The sequence below is a fragment of the Styela clava genome, chromosome 9 (genome assembly GCF_964204865.1).
Source record: "Styela clava chromosome 9, kaStyClav1.hap1.2, whole genome shotgun sequence".
Taxonomy (NCBI): domain Eukaryota; kingdom Metazoa; phylum Chordata; class Ascidiacea; order Stolidobranchia; family Styelidae; genus Styela; species Styela clava.
Window position 1 is genome coordinate 18886727 of NC_135258.1, and position 16868 is coordinate 18903594.

The following is a 16868-nucleotide window of genomic DNA, read 5'->3' on the forward strand; positions in this document are numbered from 1 at the left end:
ACTTGTCGAAAGCAGCAATTCAAATGAGTTAGCATGTCTGTCACCAGAACTTTTGTATGAAGAACATAGGTATAGATATGGTGTTTCAAAAATATGTTCGATAGGTAAAAAGAGTGTTAAAACATTTAACGCTGTTTGTGAATATGTTGAAGAGTGGAACAATGCTGAAAAACTCAATCAAAACCATTATGGAAATTCATAGTAGAACCATGCAGTAATTACGGCAATTATGTGTACTTGATTGTTTATTTACTGGCGATTGACCTTCTCATGTTTTGTGTAAATTTTATTATCTGGTAATTTATTGATTCTCTAGACATTGTCTTGCCAAGCATGGACCATGTTTAGTTAACCGTACTTGACTTTATTAAATTGTATACTTCTGTGTAGTTCTTATGTGTTTTTATGCTTTTAGTTATTGTTGGTTAACGTTGGTCAAATGTCACTAATAAGCATTATCATAATATTATGCGTTATCGTTTTTTTACTATTTTCTACTCTTTTCTATTTTGAGTCCTACACTATTACGCTATTTGTATTGAATCTTTATCAAGTTTACTGTTTTTTTTTTATATATTTTGGATTAGGGTTGTTGTTGCTGAGATATTTGCAAATTTTTATACCGATGTTAGCTGATGTTAACTATCAGTAGTTCATTTTCTGCCATGAATTGCTTATATCATACTAAGATAAAAGTAGTTCAATTTGAAGAATTCTTGTTTTGTTTCATCTGTGTGAAAGCTATTTTAATTTAGATAAAAATATCACTAAAGTTTGAATATTTTTTTATGCTGCATGATATTGCAGTGTACTGCATGTCCATTTGGCACAGGGCTTTGGTCTATAATATGATGGGCCTATTACATTTCAGCGGCCAAAAATTGCTTTATATTTTCCAACCTTGGTGACTAGTTATTGTTAACTATCATATTTTCAGTGTTTGATTAATTCAAATAACTGGACAAGTTTATTCATCATGATGAGAATTATGCATTTTGTGTCAAATTTGTTGAGATGTTAGGGTTAGGCTTTATGTGCCTGAAAAACTATTCGGGTCATGACATAAAGTTTTCCGGAATTTATTAGCGAATGCAGGTTACCCTTAATAATTGATTTCACATTTTTAGCAGATCTGTACAGTCAAATATAAAAATTTCATCATAGATGTTGTTAAAATGCCAACTATTATTGCATTCGATTGTTCGCTTTCGATGAGCCGTGTTGTAACGACACAAGTAGGAGAAGAAGGTGGAATAAAAATATCCCAAAAACACCTTGCATATGATGCATGCAATGAACTTCTCAAATATTTATCAAAAAGAATAAAACTGGAATACACTGCATTGTTATCTTTTTCTTCGACTTGCCAAGTACTCTGTGAGTTCACAAGAGATCATGAAGCTTTGAAAGCAGCTTTAAACAAGGTTAGATTCTTATATTTACTGTAACCATCAATTTTTGAAGATTAATAAATGTAGCTATGATAGAATTAAACACAAAAGCTAAATTGCAGTTTAGCTATAATTCAATTGAAAATAGTGTCATAGACATGGATACCCATGTTATAACCATTTCACCATATTCCATATATAAGATAAAACCAATCCTTTATCATTTTTTTTTCAATTTCTTTATCTGTGAAAGTTTATTCTGGGTATATCAACGATCAAATCTAACCGGGGTGACTGTTAAAATAGCCATCCCCGCTGATCTTTGCCTTAAATTTGTATGGTCTGTGATCCAAAATCTCTGCTCACATTTGATCTAGCCTTGATACTCAAACTCTCAGTATATTTTTTCTTTTTAGGCGAAGCTTCGAGATAAAGCTTGTCTTGAACCATTATGTCATGAAATAAATAACTTGGTATCAAAAGAATTCGGATATATGGTTCCATGTAACATCATTATTGTAACCAATGGTAGAGTTAACTGGACATCAGATGTCAGAAGTGTAAGTTGTGTATAGTAATATTTAATATTTATAATTGAAATAGGAATTTTTTTTTTATATAAACAGCAACTAACTTTGGTTTGGATATCATAACAATTGTTTTTTGTTATGGAATTCAAGTATGTTGGATTGAATTTAGGTGATGTTCACCCACTCACCCTGGGATGGTGAGCCTTTTATAATGAATGAGTCAAAAATTATATTTTTTTACATCTCGAATATTTGATCAAGGAAACGTATAATCCTTAGTTGGTATTGTGTCGTTTTGAGCTTTACACATAGCCTACACCACTTATATCATGACAGAGGTCATTTTTGGTTCTTATTGAGAACACTGATTTGCATACATATGAATACTGGAAAACAATTACAATGCTGTCATTGCTGTGTTTCTGTGTAAAGTCTTTTCATAGTTTCAAAGGAATATGGAAGGGAACTCAACTATGAGGGAATGATATTTTTTGGTTGGCTACCAGCCACACTAAATTAACTACCATACATCATTGTTATATCAAATTTTTGTTGTCATCAATTCAAGTCTGTTAAATTTTGTTTTCCAAACCACATTTCATGTGGGAAAAAAATGAACTGCAGAGTAGCATCTAGTTGAAATTATCATATTTACTAAATATTAAAATTACTAAATATTAAACTTTTTTAGGTTAATCCAGAAGAATCTCTTCAAAGCATTGAATTTCCAATCAAATTTCAAAGTGCAATTCATTTCATCTGTGTCACAGAAGATCTAGCTAAATCCGGAAGAGAAAAATTTATACAAGCAGTGATTCAGACAAATAACGGTGAGAATTTCACTTAATATGCTTTAGTAATGATAAATAGGTGATGAAGTAAGGATTACACTTGTCTGCACCAGTTCGTAACCTGTGCGAGGATAATTATGTGTATTAGAATTGATGGACAACTTGCAGTCTGGTTACTCACGACTTCCTCCACCATCAAGTTCATGCATCTGAAACAAATAAATAGCTTACTATTTTCCGACATGGACTGGAAACCGAACGATAGGTTGAGGTTCATTATATAATTAAGCTGTCCTATTTCTCAGAATAATATGCAAATTCTTTTCTAACTCTGACCCTAAACAGGAGTTGTTAGGATTTTCAGTAATTACGACAAAACTTTTATATATTTATCTCCACAATTTAATTTTCCTGCAAAATTTATCCAGGTAAAGGTACAATCAACAATTTACAGAGTCCAGTGATTGATCACCAACTATCGGTTCGGAAAATGGTGAACGATTTTACTTCGAAGCACATGAGTGTGTTCGCTGGAAGACTACAATGTGGAAATCTTAAAAATGATGTAAGCTGTAAAATAGATCTTGTCTGAGAACTTTTAAAGCATTCGATCTTGTTGATTTCTACTATGTAATGTGTATATGGTATGTATGCACTATATAGTATGAAATAGTTAATTTTGTTTCCGCCTCTCGAAACTCGAAGAATGGTTCACCAACTGAAAAGAAGGAAGATTGCAGGCAAAAAGGTATAAATAAATAATATAGGTATAAAAACGAATTGTAACGTCCCAGTACCTACACTCGTGTACCTTTATTAGGGAATATTCCAGTTAGGTATTATTAATTCCATTTAGGCTTGTGGTTTTAGTCTTGAATTTCTGTAAATGTAAACACGATTTTTTTATCTGAATTAAATTTTTAATGGACCCTAATCTAGAATACAGAGCAGGCCTACTGTTGAGTGTAGTTTTCTGTTGTTAGTACTGTTGAGTAGTGGTTGACTCGTTATTTAATGGAAAAACGACTTTGACATGAATTCATGAACAATAACTAAATTCTACACGCAAAACTTGAAAGTGATAAGATGATATCACTGGATTAAGTAGGCTTTGGATATATTAATAATAAACTTGATAACATGTTCAATTAGCTATTTAATAATCCTGTTTTGTTATTTCAGATTGTATTATTTCCATCACCAGAAAAACAAAAGTCATCTGGTGATATTGGTATGAATCCACTGAGAAGCATTGAGAAAGATTTGCACATTGTTGGGTTTTTGAATATTTCAGATGTCAAAAGTCCACCTGCATCATCAAGGTACTGGCAAATAGGGGTGGGCAAAATTGAATATTTTTTTCGAATCGAATAATTCGAATATTTTTAACGAATACCGAATAGTCGAATAACGAATATTTTTTATACACAACAGGAGGTCCTGAACGTCGTCGATAATCCCCTTGGAAATTAATAAAGACATTCAAAAATCGGCTACAAAGCGTTTTAACTGGTTAATTTCGTCATAATCGCTGATTGTTTATGTCACCGTGACCGTTTTTGCGGCGATATATAATCTATATTTCCGCCCTTCCTGTTTTTTGCAAGTATTAATTCTTTCGGGTCGGCGGACATTGAAGTTTATATTTCGGGTTTACCCGTGTGTTCGCGTCGGCAACAGCTGTTGGGACCATCAAGGATTGATTTCAGAACCCAAATTAATAATATTCTAATTTTTATCATTTGCGTTGACTTTCATATTACTTATCAACGTTTGTAAATTTACCATCACAATATTAAGCGAACGATAATATTATTATCTACACCGGGATGCAGATATTTATTAAGACAATACCGTAATTAACTTTGGTATGTTTTTCTATGGTGTCTATGTTACTTTACAGATAAACCTCGCAAAGCTGCGATTGCGTCAATCCCAAGTGTTGATTTAAAATAGTGACTAAATAATTCGGCAATAAAGGCAATTCTGCGTGGCCATTTGACGAGATGACGTTAATAAACAGCGCTTCTTGAATAATAATTTACATATGCGACCTAATGCTGAAAAAATTGCGCATTTGTACTTTTATGCCCAATAGATGGCCAGGCGCTAATTATAACTAACTCTTTCAAGTTCCGACGTTTTCTTAAAAAAAAAACCGCGATCATTATAGCTAATATCGTTACCGAGTAATTCACAATTTTATTTAAGGAATTTCCAAATTAACTTTTACATCTCTTGACGATTTTGATAATGTCACGCCCTATTTATTAGTGCAAACATGCTCAAAATATATGACGAATGTAATAATTTCCGACGATACAATTCGTGAACGAGACAGCGCGCGTTGTTACATCGAAATTCACAATTGATTTTACGTTATACTCCTATTCACGATTTCTACACTCCACCCGCCATGCATGCCCGAGTAAAATGTTTACATTTTCGAAACATTACTTGGTCAAGAATGAAAGGAATCACTAAAGAATTATTTGAAATTACATTAAGAGAACTATGTCCTGCCATTTCTTTTCTGGTCATAGCTTGTTCGTGTTATACTATGTATGGTTTCATGCGAAAGTTATTTCAACTTTTAATTTTCGTTAAACAAATTTATGTTTGGTTCATGCATGAAACGGCTAATCACGTGCCGCCAATCATACGGAGTTTAAAATCTGGAATATTTATTTTAAATACCTCATCTGATCAGACGTTTCTAAATTTAGGAAGTTTAGTGTCGGTACCTTTTTTTAGCAAAATAGAGAATTGAAATGAACGATTGAAACGCAAAGAAAACAAATAACAACACGACGCAAAGACAATTTTTCAAATTTGTCGCTTTTGTCTGTTAGAGAGCGTTGTAGGGGAATTCTCGCGCAATTCACGATCGGTTCAGAGACGTTCTGTGTTCCAGTGAAGCGGCGCAGATCACGTGGTGACCGATATTCGAATAGTAAAATGCCATTCGAATAATTTAATATTCGATTCGCTATTCGTTATTCGAATATTTTGCCCAGCCCTACTGGCAAATCAACTTTTTAAAATTGGTCTGAGCATAGATGACAAAAGAGAAGATTTCTATATCATAAAAGTTTATATTTCCAGAAATACTGTCTGATCACTCAGTAGTATTATTCGCCACTGCCAGCAGTATGCGGCGTACTGACAGATTTTGCTTTTCTACATTATTAAACTATCTTATCGGTTTGCCTATTTCAAATTTTTCAGGCACCTTATCCTACCTGTTGGTAATACTAACATTAAAACAACTGAAGATGACAAATCTCCTTCACAAGATCTTGGAAATTTGCCATCGTTTATTGTTGCACTTCACGGAAGTCTAAAAATAGAACACAAAATTGCATTGGTACTTGTAGGTGAAGACTGGTATGGTATTATCAGCTCATGGACCGATCACAAGAAAAAATCAAACTTGATTCTCTCATTATTTGGTATTGGGACGGAATGTATTCCATGGTTGGGTTCACTTGAGCACCTGGGACCATCAGAGGGGGCTCCGCCTATCCCAACTGACAAAAAACATGTCGCTTCTTTTGCCGTTGCAAGTGATCCGAAGAGTTATTCTCAAAATCTTGTTGTCTGGACGAAGCCTACTGGGCTACAAACTGACGTGCAAAAGCTTTTAAGGAGTGCTAAGAAATTACCAGAGAAAACACAGGTGAGGTCTAATTTTGCTGTTCTTCTATTGGTCATAACATAATATTTTCCTAGTCTAGTGGACATTTTTCAAATATCACTGTTGAAAACAATAGACTGTTTGAATTCGGTATGTCAATCCAAATTTATATTTCTTACTGAAACTTTTGATGTCATCATCCATCTAATATTATTTCGAGTCGCACATTTGTTGTTTTGTAAGAAAGGATAGTTAACAAAGCAATGCACTGAATAGACAGACAAGAAAATGAGCTCTTTGGACATTGATTAGCTCAAGTCGCTCACCCTCATGGTATAAGTATAAGTTTATTTCGACTCCATAATCAGCATAACAATAAAATGGTGAAATGAATCAATTTGAAAAATGCTTTATTCAAAAATAGTTCCATAATATCCAATGAAAAGTTTTTACAACTGAAGTATTTATCACGACAGAAATTTTATATGTCAGTAGATGTCCTCTACTATTAAAGAGAGATTAAGTTTGTAGAGCACTCTTCATTGCCTTCTGGTAAAAATTGAGCTGTCAGTTGTCTTCATTGTTCACCTTGAAACAATCATTTACAGGTGTTCTACAAAGATCTTAATCGAATTCGAAAAGCAGCACTGGCATTCGGGTTTTTTGAACTTTTAGAAGGGATTGCTGCAATACTGGAAAGGGAATGTACAATGCTGCCTGGCACATCTCATCCAGAAGCAACTTTACAGCTATCACATGCTGCTCAAGAGTTAAGAGTATTGAAAGGATATGATGTATCAATTTCTCCTCTAAAAACTGATTTTAAGCATCATTCAAGATGATATTAAAATTTACTCAATTAGAAATCAGGTGTTTGTAGTATATTTGACACTCCCAAATTAAATAATAGCATTTTTATTGAGCCAGCCACGCAACGCTCATAAGATTGGTGATGATTTGAAAAGTTAATCCCATGTTTAGGAATAATTTTGGGATTCCTTGCATGATATTTTGATTAATCGGTTGGCATGCTGTGCTTAGCATCAAGGCAACGCTTGCCGATGCACGACTGTTTACCCTGTGGGGCTTCGTGAGCTTGTAATCTTCTGTAGGGCCATTATGAGTATTTGCCAGACTCCTCATCTCTGGGTGGTTCATGTAAGTGCTGGACAGTTACCGAATCATCCAGTGACGGCCTTAGCTATTGTGAGGAAAATTGCGAAACGGATTGGCAGTGAACTTAGAATTAAGATTGATAGAAGTGAATAAGTAAATTTCATTATCTTTCAAAGTGTAAAATTACGATTGAAGTGACTTCACGTCTTGCTTCTATAGAATTACATTGTCCTATGAATCAATATCATTTACAATGGCTAATTTGTCTATGGGAGTGCGGGCACATTGCATTGGTTGCTGTGGTCTAAGACTGGCTCTGGAATCGTTCATCAAAGTTCCTGTTCATGAAATGATTGTCTCATCAACTGCTTCCATATACCACCTGAACTGTTAAACAAACGAGGGCCCGTTAAACCAAGTTATCGACTTTCCTTGTTGACTAATATGAAAAAAATATCTCATCTGGATTTGATACAACTATGTGCATGTGTTCTTTCATATCAATTTGATACTGTCAGCATAGATTCATCCCAGAATTTGATTACAGGTGTATTTCCACTCCATAATCAGCACAAGCAAATATATAAAAACTGATCACAAAATCAGGCAATGGCAATCATTTAGGGCGCAGCTTTTGCAATGGCAATTTTGAGCAGTCCATGTCATCATAGCATCGGTCAGGGGTGACCGACCCGCGGCTTTTGCTCCGGTTTCATGAGGCTATTTTTGCCCAGGGTATTTTAAGGACTACGATTTATCATGTTTCAATTAAACATATAATTCGTCGTGCATCTTTCGTTTACGTCGAAGATACATGAACGCCGCCATTCACTTTGCAATGCAATCTTTCACTATTAGGTCACGTTTATTGCACAACAACAGCTGTCGTCTCGTTTGATTCTGAGACGGATTGTTTGAAATGCGCTTTGAGGAAAGGCACCATTGAGTTATGTAAAAGCATGCCTATAGAAAAATAGCCCAATGTCAAACGAGCTGCGCTTAGGATATTGTCAATGTTTATGTCAACATACTTCAGCGAATCTGTAATTTCTATACCCAAAAACACGTGAAATCAAAGCAGAGTTCCCGTAACTCTTGATTCTTGACTGTGAGTGAACTTTTTGTATTGAATGCCTTCTAAATTTCCATGCCAGATAGGTAAAAAAGATGCCCTCCTAATGTAACTTACTGTGACTTATGTAACTCATGGTTGCATCTGAAATGTTCAGGCCTTAAAATTGGTCAAATTAGCAATCTTGGCCAAACAGATGAACCATATTACTGTAATCACTGTTTAATTGATATTTTTCCGGGTATGTCAGAAAATGATCAAGAGTTTTTCAGTACCTTCGCTGGTACAGATTTTGATAAAATAGATCTAGCCTGGAAATCTTCACCTGAGTATATTGATGTTCACAATCGTAACAAACCAGAGTTACCAAGTGATATATCTATGATAAACGTGAACATCAGATCGATTGGTAAAAATTTAGAAAAACTTGGTAATCTTTCAGACGATTTAAATTTTTTTCCTGATAACATAGCTGTATCAGAATCAGGAACACACCAGTCTATTGCGGTAAACATTAACTTGCCAAATTACTCTTTTATACACGAGGATTCTCCAACAGCGGCCGGGGGTCAAAACGATGAATATAAGCTTAATCTTAAGGCCATGCATCTGAAACGCATAACTGACTAACTAATCCCACACCCGAGGGGCCGTGGTATACCATATGAATAAGCCTTCTTATCGACATTCCTCTCTCAATAGATAAATATGAAAATCCTATCATTCTTAACCTGTGATATGAGTCGGCATTTAACTAAAATACGGCCTATTCTTACTCATCTCAATTTTTATAGACAGCTAAAAAGGCGAGTTTCAAGTAAATGCCACGGCCCCTCGGGTGTGGGACTGAGTAAATTTGTCGTCACTCGGACAATAATTACAGATTTATTATTGAAAATAGAATAATTCCATCCTACGATAAGCACTCTAGAGTCTGGGGGTATAGTCATATCGCGTTTTTCTCGACATAAATGTGGCGTATTTTACTAACTTTCGTGACTGCAAATCACAAAACCAAACCATATTTATCGATATAAATGTCGCACACAGTAAATTTGGCGTCGTATGGACCAAATAAAAAATGTCTCCTTGAACAAATTTAGCGTCACAAATATAATAAAAGATCAAGTTATAGTGGAAAATAGAATATTTTGATCCAAAATTCCTGTTGGTAGTTACAAGTTCAACTATATTAGCACCAAGATCGAGATTCACCATTAGGTAACGAGGATATTTAAATATATATATACATTCATTCCTCATATGCTAGGTAGTTAAAGCCTGTGGGTCTAACCCTCTGAGGTCTTCAACATTCATTTTCTAACTATTATTCATTGTGAAGTTGTTTTTAAATTTTATAGGCTTGTGCCCGATTTGAGCAGGCGGCCCTGATCAGCACTTTACATTTTGCTCTTTATAGATATTCTAATTTATTTTTCTTCGTGTGACCACATCGCATCTACCATGTCGTAATCTTTTTCGCAACTTTGTCTTTTTGGTTTACTATTTAAAAAATGAATATATATATATACAATTATACATTTACATGTTTATTTGAAATAGCCGTTTAATATGAAACAGATGCAAAACAGGGTAGTCTCTTGGACTAAAGTCGAAAGTTTATCCTGGGTACACACAATACAAAATTGTCCGTGTAAATTTACCGTAACAATCAAATAAGTTTGTACTTTTCTCTATTCCAATAAAACTTTCTCGCACAAGTAGAAATACGCATATGAACATGGAGCGTCATTTATCTGGAAATTGATTCCAGGGTAAAAGTCTCCGCATCTTTCATGTGAATTACTGGGCTGGCCCGATCCCCAAGCGGTGTTGGTTCTTGTTGAATGTACTCCATCAGACCACACCCAGGTGTTTTGCTTCATTAGGTCATCAAGACCTATCCAGACAGGCTTGTTTAAAGGCCTGACCAAGCGATCCACAACTTCCCTGTTAAAACGAAAAAGCTGTTAAATCAGGCCAAACTATATATATATAATACAGGTTTTACTGTACTATTTTCACCTATTTCGACTCTTGACCTAGTCGGGACTACTATTTATGCCGAACAACTGCAATGGCGATGAAAATATCGATAGAGTCATTGCTCCTGCCACTTTAATGTCTGTCACAAGCAAGTTGTTGTCCAAATTTTGTAGCTCCCTTTATGAATCATAAATTCTTTCAAGATCGCTTCTTCCCACATCAAATATCATAGAAATATATCATATATTACACAAAACACTAAATATTCTAATTTGCATTCTATATTTATTTATATAAAGTTGACAGAGCTGAGCCGTGTCGTAATTTCAAACAAGCTAGAAAAAACAACATTCCTCAACCCAATCAATTCCAATCAGCTATGAGAACAATGGGTGAAACACAACTTTCATTCATGCAAAGACGGCTATGGATAGCAAACAAACATGTTATTCACAGAATAGAAACGGATGTCTAATAACCATTTCGGGTTCACTGCTTTACCAATCAAGAATCATTCCTTCGTGATCCGGTAAAGATATTTCATCAATGTCAAAAATCGTTATTTAAACTGTACTCAATCTTCATAAAAATTTCATTCGAGATAATGAAACTTATGACCGATTATCCACTACATCTTGAAAATCTTGTGCCGACTGCTCAACAAATAAATACCTTAAATCATTGAACCTCATCCAACTTTACCTTGCCAAACTTTCAACACTTAACGATGATGAATCGTTTAATTATTTTTGCGTTATTGTCATTGATAAATGTTATAAACGGAGAATTTATCAAAAAATGTCATGAACTAACTTCAGAACTGAAGATATTCTGAGTCCTTTTGCTGCCAATTTTGCGTTGTGCTTCACGCAGTTCATTTTTGCATCTTGGTAATTTGATTTGTCGTAAAACACCTTGAACCAATACTGTATGGCATTACTATCCTCAACCATATACCAGTCTTTCGCCGCTAATCGCAATCGTTCTTCTGTTGAAACATGAAAACAGAAAAGTTGCTTCGGTAATAAATTCATTAAATCATGTCTTTAAATAGACGCTCAGAAATGGAATAATCACGTTGATAGCCTGCGATTCAGTATTTTAACTACCTTACAAATGTGTTGGGTAAAAGTCCCCGAACTCAGAATTGGGGTCGAGTCGTGGGTTATCTGAATCTCGAGTCTGCAGTCGAGTCAATCACTGACGTTAGTCTCATAGAGTTTAGTAGTCGAGTGCGAGTTTCAATCATTTCATTTCGATCAGTGGTTCTCAAACGGTGGGGGCCACCCCCCCCCAAAAGTAAAAATATTCGTTAAATTTGATCTTGCCCGCCTTATTTCACTTATTTACATTTCTTTATTTTGAGTATTTTCGTTCCATCTACGTATTTGCAACGTGTTTTTTGTACAAAACATACTTTCGCCTTACTATCTGTTATTTGAAGCTTATTTTTAACTAGTTACGAGCGCGAGACAAATTCTGAAAAAGGGGCACAGTGTAACAACCACTGATTTGAATGATTTGAGTCACTTCAAGTCTTCAATAAATGGTGATTCAAGTAAAACTCTTTTCTCCACAGCACTGCCTTCTATTAGAAGAGATGTGGCCATGTGTTTTACCATTTCAACTAAAATTTTTATTTCTCCCAAACTTTTTTTTCTAAATTTGTAATGGTATTTGAAGGATTTTACACAATTTTTTGTTTGTTGGTAAATGCATTCGATTTAAATGCACTAGTAAATGTTTGAGTGCTATATCTGACATATACAATACACAAAACTCATGGCATCACAACTGAAGCAATTGAATATCACGGTTATTTTTATATAAACTTTCAAATCTATATATATTACAACGATATCAGTAATGAGAATTTTGTGCAAGTCATATTTTCTCTAAAAAATGATTAAAAAAAAAATGATGACAAAATCTAATATTGCGAAATTGGAAGTATAATATATGATTTTCATATTTTTGTACATTCATTTTCATATTTTGTGGGGAGAGATTATGCTGTTCCTCCCTTTGGATTGATTTTTAAAGTATTATGTCGGGAGCTGCCGCATATGGATGGATATACCCAGCGTAGGGTAAGCAAAATGCTTGTCTTAGCACCCTGGATCTCAACGTGTTGATATTATATTTTATTTAATAGTTAATTACGAGTTATATTTTAGTTATACCTACTTTTAATTTTTATGGGATAATTCTTACATTCTCTTACTCCGTATATACACACAAAAACATTTTTTTTCATTTAAATTACCTTGTATCTGGAGTGCGTCTTGAGTTTGCGAAATATCGGCACAATCACAAATGCCTCTATCGCCTTTGTCTCCCTTCATACCGGATACACCGTCCAACCCGGGTTCCCCTTGCTCTCCTTTAGGCCCTGCTGGGCCTCGTTTCCCTGGGCGATTTGCCCAACACACGTGATTCATAACAAGCACAAAAATGCATATCCTATAAATGTAACACTCCATCGCTACTTGCTAGAAAGCGACAGGCTTTGAATAACGCATATATAGAATGCTCTCATTTAAAAAGATTCGCTTTGATTCTCATTTTTTCAACTTGAAGTCTAGCGTTCTCATGAAACTTTTTTTTACTTACTATCTCTTTTTTTATCGAGAGCACCTTTATCCCGAGCATAAAGCAATATTCGCAAATAGATGCTCGATTTTTAATCAGTCATTCATGGCTAAACTTGGTATGTCACAAGTTTATTACAACCCTTCTTGGCGTATGATCCAAAATATCGGTCAGCGGGTGAGTAATCATACATATATTCCCTTAAAATTACGTCTCTTTTTCATTACGTTCATTCATTTTGTACATTTTCTGAGGACGTTAAAACGGATTTATTGTTGGAAAGATTTGTTGGTGTGATTGTATAGATCACGCAACACGGTTTTTAACTGATATTTCACAATAAACTGTATCTCCTTATTGTACTCAAAAACCATAAATTTGCAACTTTCATATGAAAATTTCATATGTCAATGCGTAAGTAAATTTAAACCTTGTTTTAAACAAGCTTTTTCTTATTGTAAAATGATTCAATGACTGTGAGGATCTGTGGATAAGTGTCAAACTAAACAATGAAAATAAAATATTTAGGCGAACCCCAGCAATTATTTCCATTGTAAACAAATGTATTCAAGAAAAGCTCCTGGCCCGGACGGCCTGTCTATTCGTTTTCTAAAAATTATGATTCATATCATTAGCAAGAATCTTACAGATTTCTTTAACGCGTGCACACAGCATGGAGTTTTTCCCCAATGCCTGAAAGTGGCAAAAGTGACGTCTGTGTTTAAATCAGGAGATCCAAGCATAGTAAGCAATTATCGACCATTTTCAGTTCTTCCAGCAGTATCCAAAATTTTCGACAAACTGTTACACATCTGTTACACATCATATTGGCAGAATATCTGGACAAATTTGACATTTTAGATAAACAATTCGGTTTTAGGATGGAACACTCTTATGGCGCACAGCCTGAACATATTATGTGTACTAGGTTAGGGTTCAGGTTGTGCGCCATCTTGGTACGAATACTTCTGGAGCGCCCATTATTTAACTTCGTTAGTTGCCTCATCTAGCCATAACACTAGTCAATTCGGTGACATCAGTAGTGTAACAATATGTCAATTTTTCTGGTAATTTTTAAGACGAAACAAAACCAAATGCTCATTTTGTTCACCCTCTCGCAAATGCGACGCGGGCCACAGATAATGAGGCAGCGGGCCACATGTGGCCCGTGGGCCTGGGTTTGCACCACCCTGCTCTATGTGAATGATATCCATAATTCCAGTAAATTTTTGACACATCTTTTTGCTGATGAGTGATGACTCTTCTTTCAAACTTCCGAGATGTTGCTTTCACCAATTAGAATCCAATTGTAATTCTGAGCTCTCAGAGTTTAGCTGATGGATGCACTCCAACAAGCTATTTGTGAATCCCCAGGAGACTAAATACATTGTAATTTCTAAGAATGATGACGCAAGCGTTAATCCATATCTTGATGGTATTAAGCTGGAAAAAGTAAAAACAGCTTCTTACTTGGGACTTGAAATTGATTGTTGCTTGAACTGAAGTAGTCACACTGGACTGCTATCAAAAAAGCTAGCACGTGCCGTTGGATCGCTAAGTAAGCTACGTGGATTGGTCTCACAAAAAACTCTTTCACACATTTATTACAGTCTCTTTTATTCATATATGTCTTATGGGATAATAATATGGGGTTGTTCGGCAAAACAGCATCTGAAAAAGCTCAGTCTACTGCAAAACAGAGCAATCTGCATAATTTCCAATAGCAGTAACAAAGAACATACAACACCGTACTATTATAAACTTAAACTAAATAACTTATATCGTTATGAAGCTGCAAAATTTATGTACCGTACAAAACAAAACTGTTCTCCAAATAGATTGCTACAAGTGACATACTCACACCATCGGTCGCTGTTGGTAGGAGGGCAAGAAACTACTGTGTTTTAACATATATATATATTCAATTGATTTTTTTTCTCTTCTGTGCTAATTTATTTTTAGTGTGTGTTACTTTAACTAAATTTCGTTGACAAAATGTTAATTTTATAATTTCTTCAAAGGCTGTGACCAATGTTCCCTCTAATTTTTTGTAGTATGTGTGCGCAGAAATTTTGGTGTGTGCGCACTTTTTTGGAAATGACTAATATTTGTGTAAAAACCAAGGCGTTCTAACCGGGTAATAAGTGGGCCAACAACAAACTTTCTCAACCTGCCAACCGAGAACATTGTTACATTACATCGAAATACGTCTGTGCGCAGTAAATCTATGCGTGTGCGCAGCTTCTGAAAGCTGTGTGCTCGCGCACACGCGCACACCTTAGAGGGAACACTGGCTGTGACTGACTCGCCTAACGATCACTTCGTTACAGCTCGTCACAATGCCTTGAAGTTAACTTTGAAATGTTTTATGTAAACTATTTGACATTGTTGACCGAATATAATACTACTACTACTACATTGATCTGTGAATGACACCCATGTGAAAGAACTGCTTCGATTAGCTACACTGCTACAGCGACATACAAGCCAAATATAAAGAGGATTGTTCAATCCAAGGAATGCCAGAAGTCCCACTAACGGCACTATGTGGCATGCATAACAATAAATGGCTTGTAAATTTCTCTCATAATCACGTTGGTTAGTGACATTTACAATAAACTAGAATTAAAACAGAGCTGAATAAAGGTGTATTTGATGTTCATGCGTTTGCATGCATTCATGTTCTTGTTTATGATGTGGCTCTTCGTCGAATAAAGTACGAAATGCGGCTCTTGGTCTCTGACCGGTTTCGGTATACTATAACTTAACGAATTGGTGCAATTTTTTTTCTAAGATGTGTGCCGGCATCAAAGGTTGTTTTGACTCTTTAACGAATCCAAGAGAAGTCTCAGAGTGCGGTCTTTGTAAAACCAACTGGCAGATCGAAAACCGTGAACGAGAGGCCGCGGTCCGCAAAATAGTCGTATTCCCATGTCATCGGTGATTGATAAAAAAAAAAAGCTGCCATAGTAACTTTGTACAAGTACGGTCCTCTTGGATTGCTCATATGCGTTGCTATTGGTTATTTGGAAGGAAGAGTTAACTTATTCGTATTCGAACCTGTGCTTGGAGAAACTTGGTCAGTGAAATAATTGCAAGACTTTTGCCTCTGGATGTCGGTAATGAAATGAACATATCCATAACATCAGCAGTTACCCGAATTACGATTTTTTTTTGGAAGTAGTTGTTCTTACATACTACTACTTCATCCTGGGTTTTTATATGCATGACAATCTTCTCAATGCTAATCACTATAAGGTTCCAATTATTGCTGAAGGTAATAATCTGCTTGAACGGGACCGAATTTTCAAAGAAGAAGCAGGCTTCAATAGGCGTGAATACTTGATACATTTCTGCGACTTCGGAACTTTATTACGACTCTGATATAATGGCGTTTAATAAAAGTAGTGCTGCGATTTGAAACAATTTTGGAAGTGTGTCCTTGAACGGCGGTTATTATTTGCATTTTTCCGGTACGATGCTTATGTGCAAGTGCTTAAATGCACCGAAGATCGTATATTATAGGTCGATGCGCTGCGATCTTTGTATAACATACCGCAAGATGGAGTAGGCCTTTAAAACGTGGGCGGATATTTATGACTACTATTTTATGTTTGGGAATCTGGCACTTAATTTTCTTTAATGGTTCTCAGAAACCTATTTCCGTGAGCCTAATTTTGTGAATCCCACTGCACGTGATTATACGCTAGGTTCCTAAGAGGTGCGCCGCGGTAATTTGCCAAGTGCTCCCCG

General features: G+C 35.4%; 3 protein-coding genes across 3 annotated transcripts in view; 1 reads left to right on the plus strand and 2 right to left on the minus strand.

Moving 5' to 3' along the window:
* Positions 1-16868, minus strand: part of LOC120339888 (solute carrier family 35 member F6-like) — a 139076-nt gene that overhangs the window by 57049 nt on the left and 65159 nt on the right. The window lies entirely within an intron of this gene.
* LOC120338912 (integrator complex subunit 14-like) lies at positions 1155-9315 on the plus strand. The gene is made up of 7 exons (XM_039406907.2): positions 1155-1424; positions 1808-1951; positions 2613-2751; positions 3141-3277; positions 3895-4034; positions 5941-6391; positions 6958-9315. Exons 1-7 carry the CDS (start codon positions 1176-1178, stop codon positions 7189-7191), a joined length of 1494 nt encoding a protein of 497 aa, XP_039262841.2. The 5' UTR covers positions 1155-1175; the 3' UTR covers positions 7192-9315.
* LOC120339481 (C-type lectin mannose-binding isoform-like) lies at positions 9733-13036 on the minus strand. The gene is made up of 3 exons (XM_039407616.2): positions 12790-13036; positions 11337-11511; positions 9733-10487 (listed from the first exon to the last, which is right to left on the minus strand). Exons 1-3 carry the CDS (start codon positions 13004-13006, stop codon positions 10232-10234), a joined length of 648 nt encoding a protein of 215 aa, XP_039263550.2. The 5' UTR covers positions 13007-13036; the 3' UTR covers positions 9733-10231.

Bases quoted from the DNA above. Each gene is read 5' to 3' on its own strand.
- LOC120338912 (XM_039406907.2), top strand. From the start codon at position 1,176: ATGCCAACTATTATTGCATTCGATTGTTCGCTTTCGATGAGCCGTGTT. The intron at 1,425-1,807 runs GTTAGATTCTTA...TTTTCTTTTTAG, and splicing joins TGAAAGCAGCTTTAAACAAG to GCGAAGCTTCGAGATAAAGC. The intron at 3,278-3,894 runs GTAAGCTGTAAA...TTGTTATTTCAG, and splicing joins GTGGAAATCTTAAAAATGAT to ATTGTATTATTTCCATCACC.
- LOC120339481 (XM_039407616.2), bottom strand. From the start codon at position 13,006: ATGGAGTGTTACATTTATAGGATATGCATTTTTGTGCTTGTTATGAAT. The intron at 11,512-12,789 runs GTAATTTAAATG...ATGTTTCAACAG, and splicing joins AGACGCACTCCAGATACAAG to AAGAACGATTGCGATTAGCG. The intron at 10,488-11,336 runs GTTAGTTCATGA...TCGTTTTAACAG, and splicing joins AGAATATCTTCAGTTCTGAA to GGAAGTTGTGGATCGCTTGG.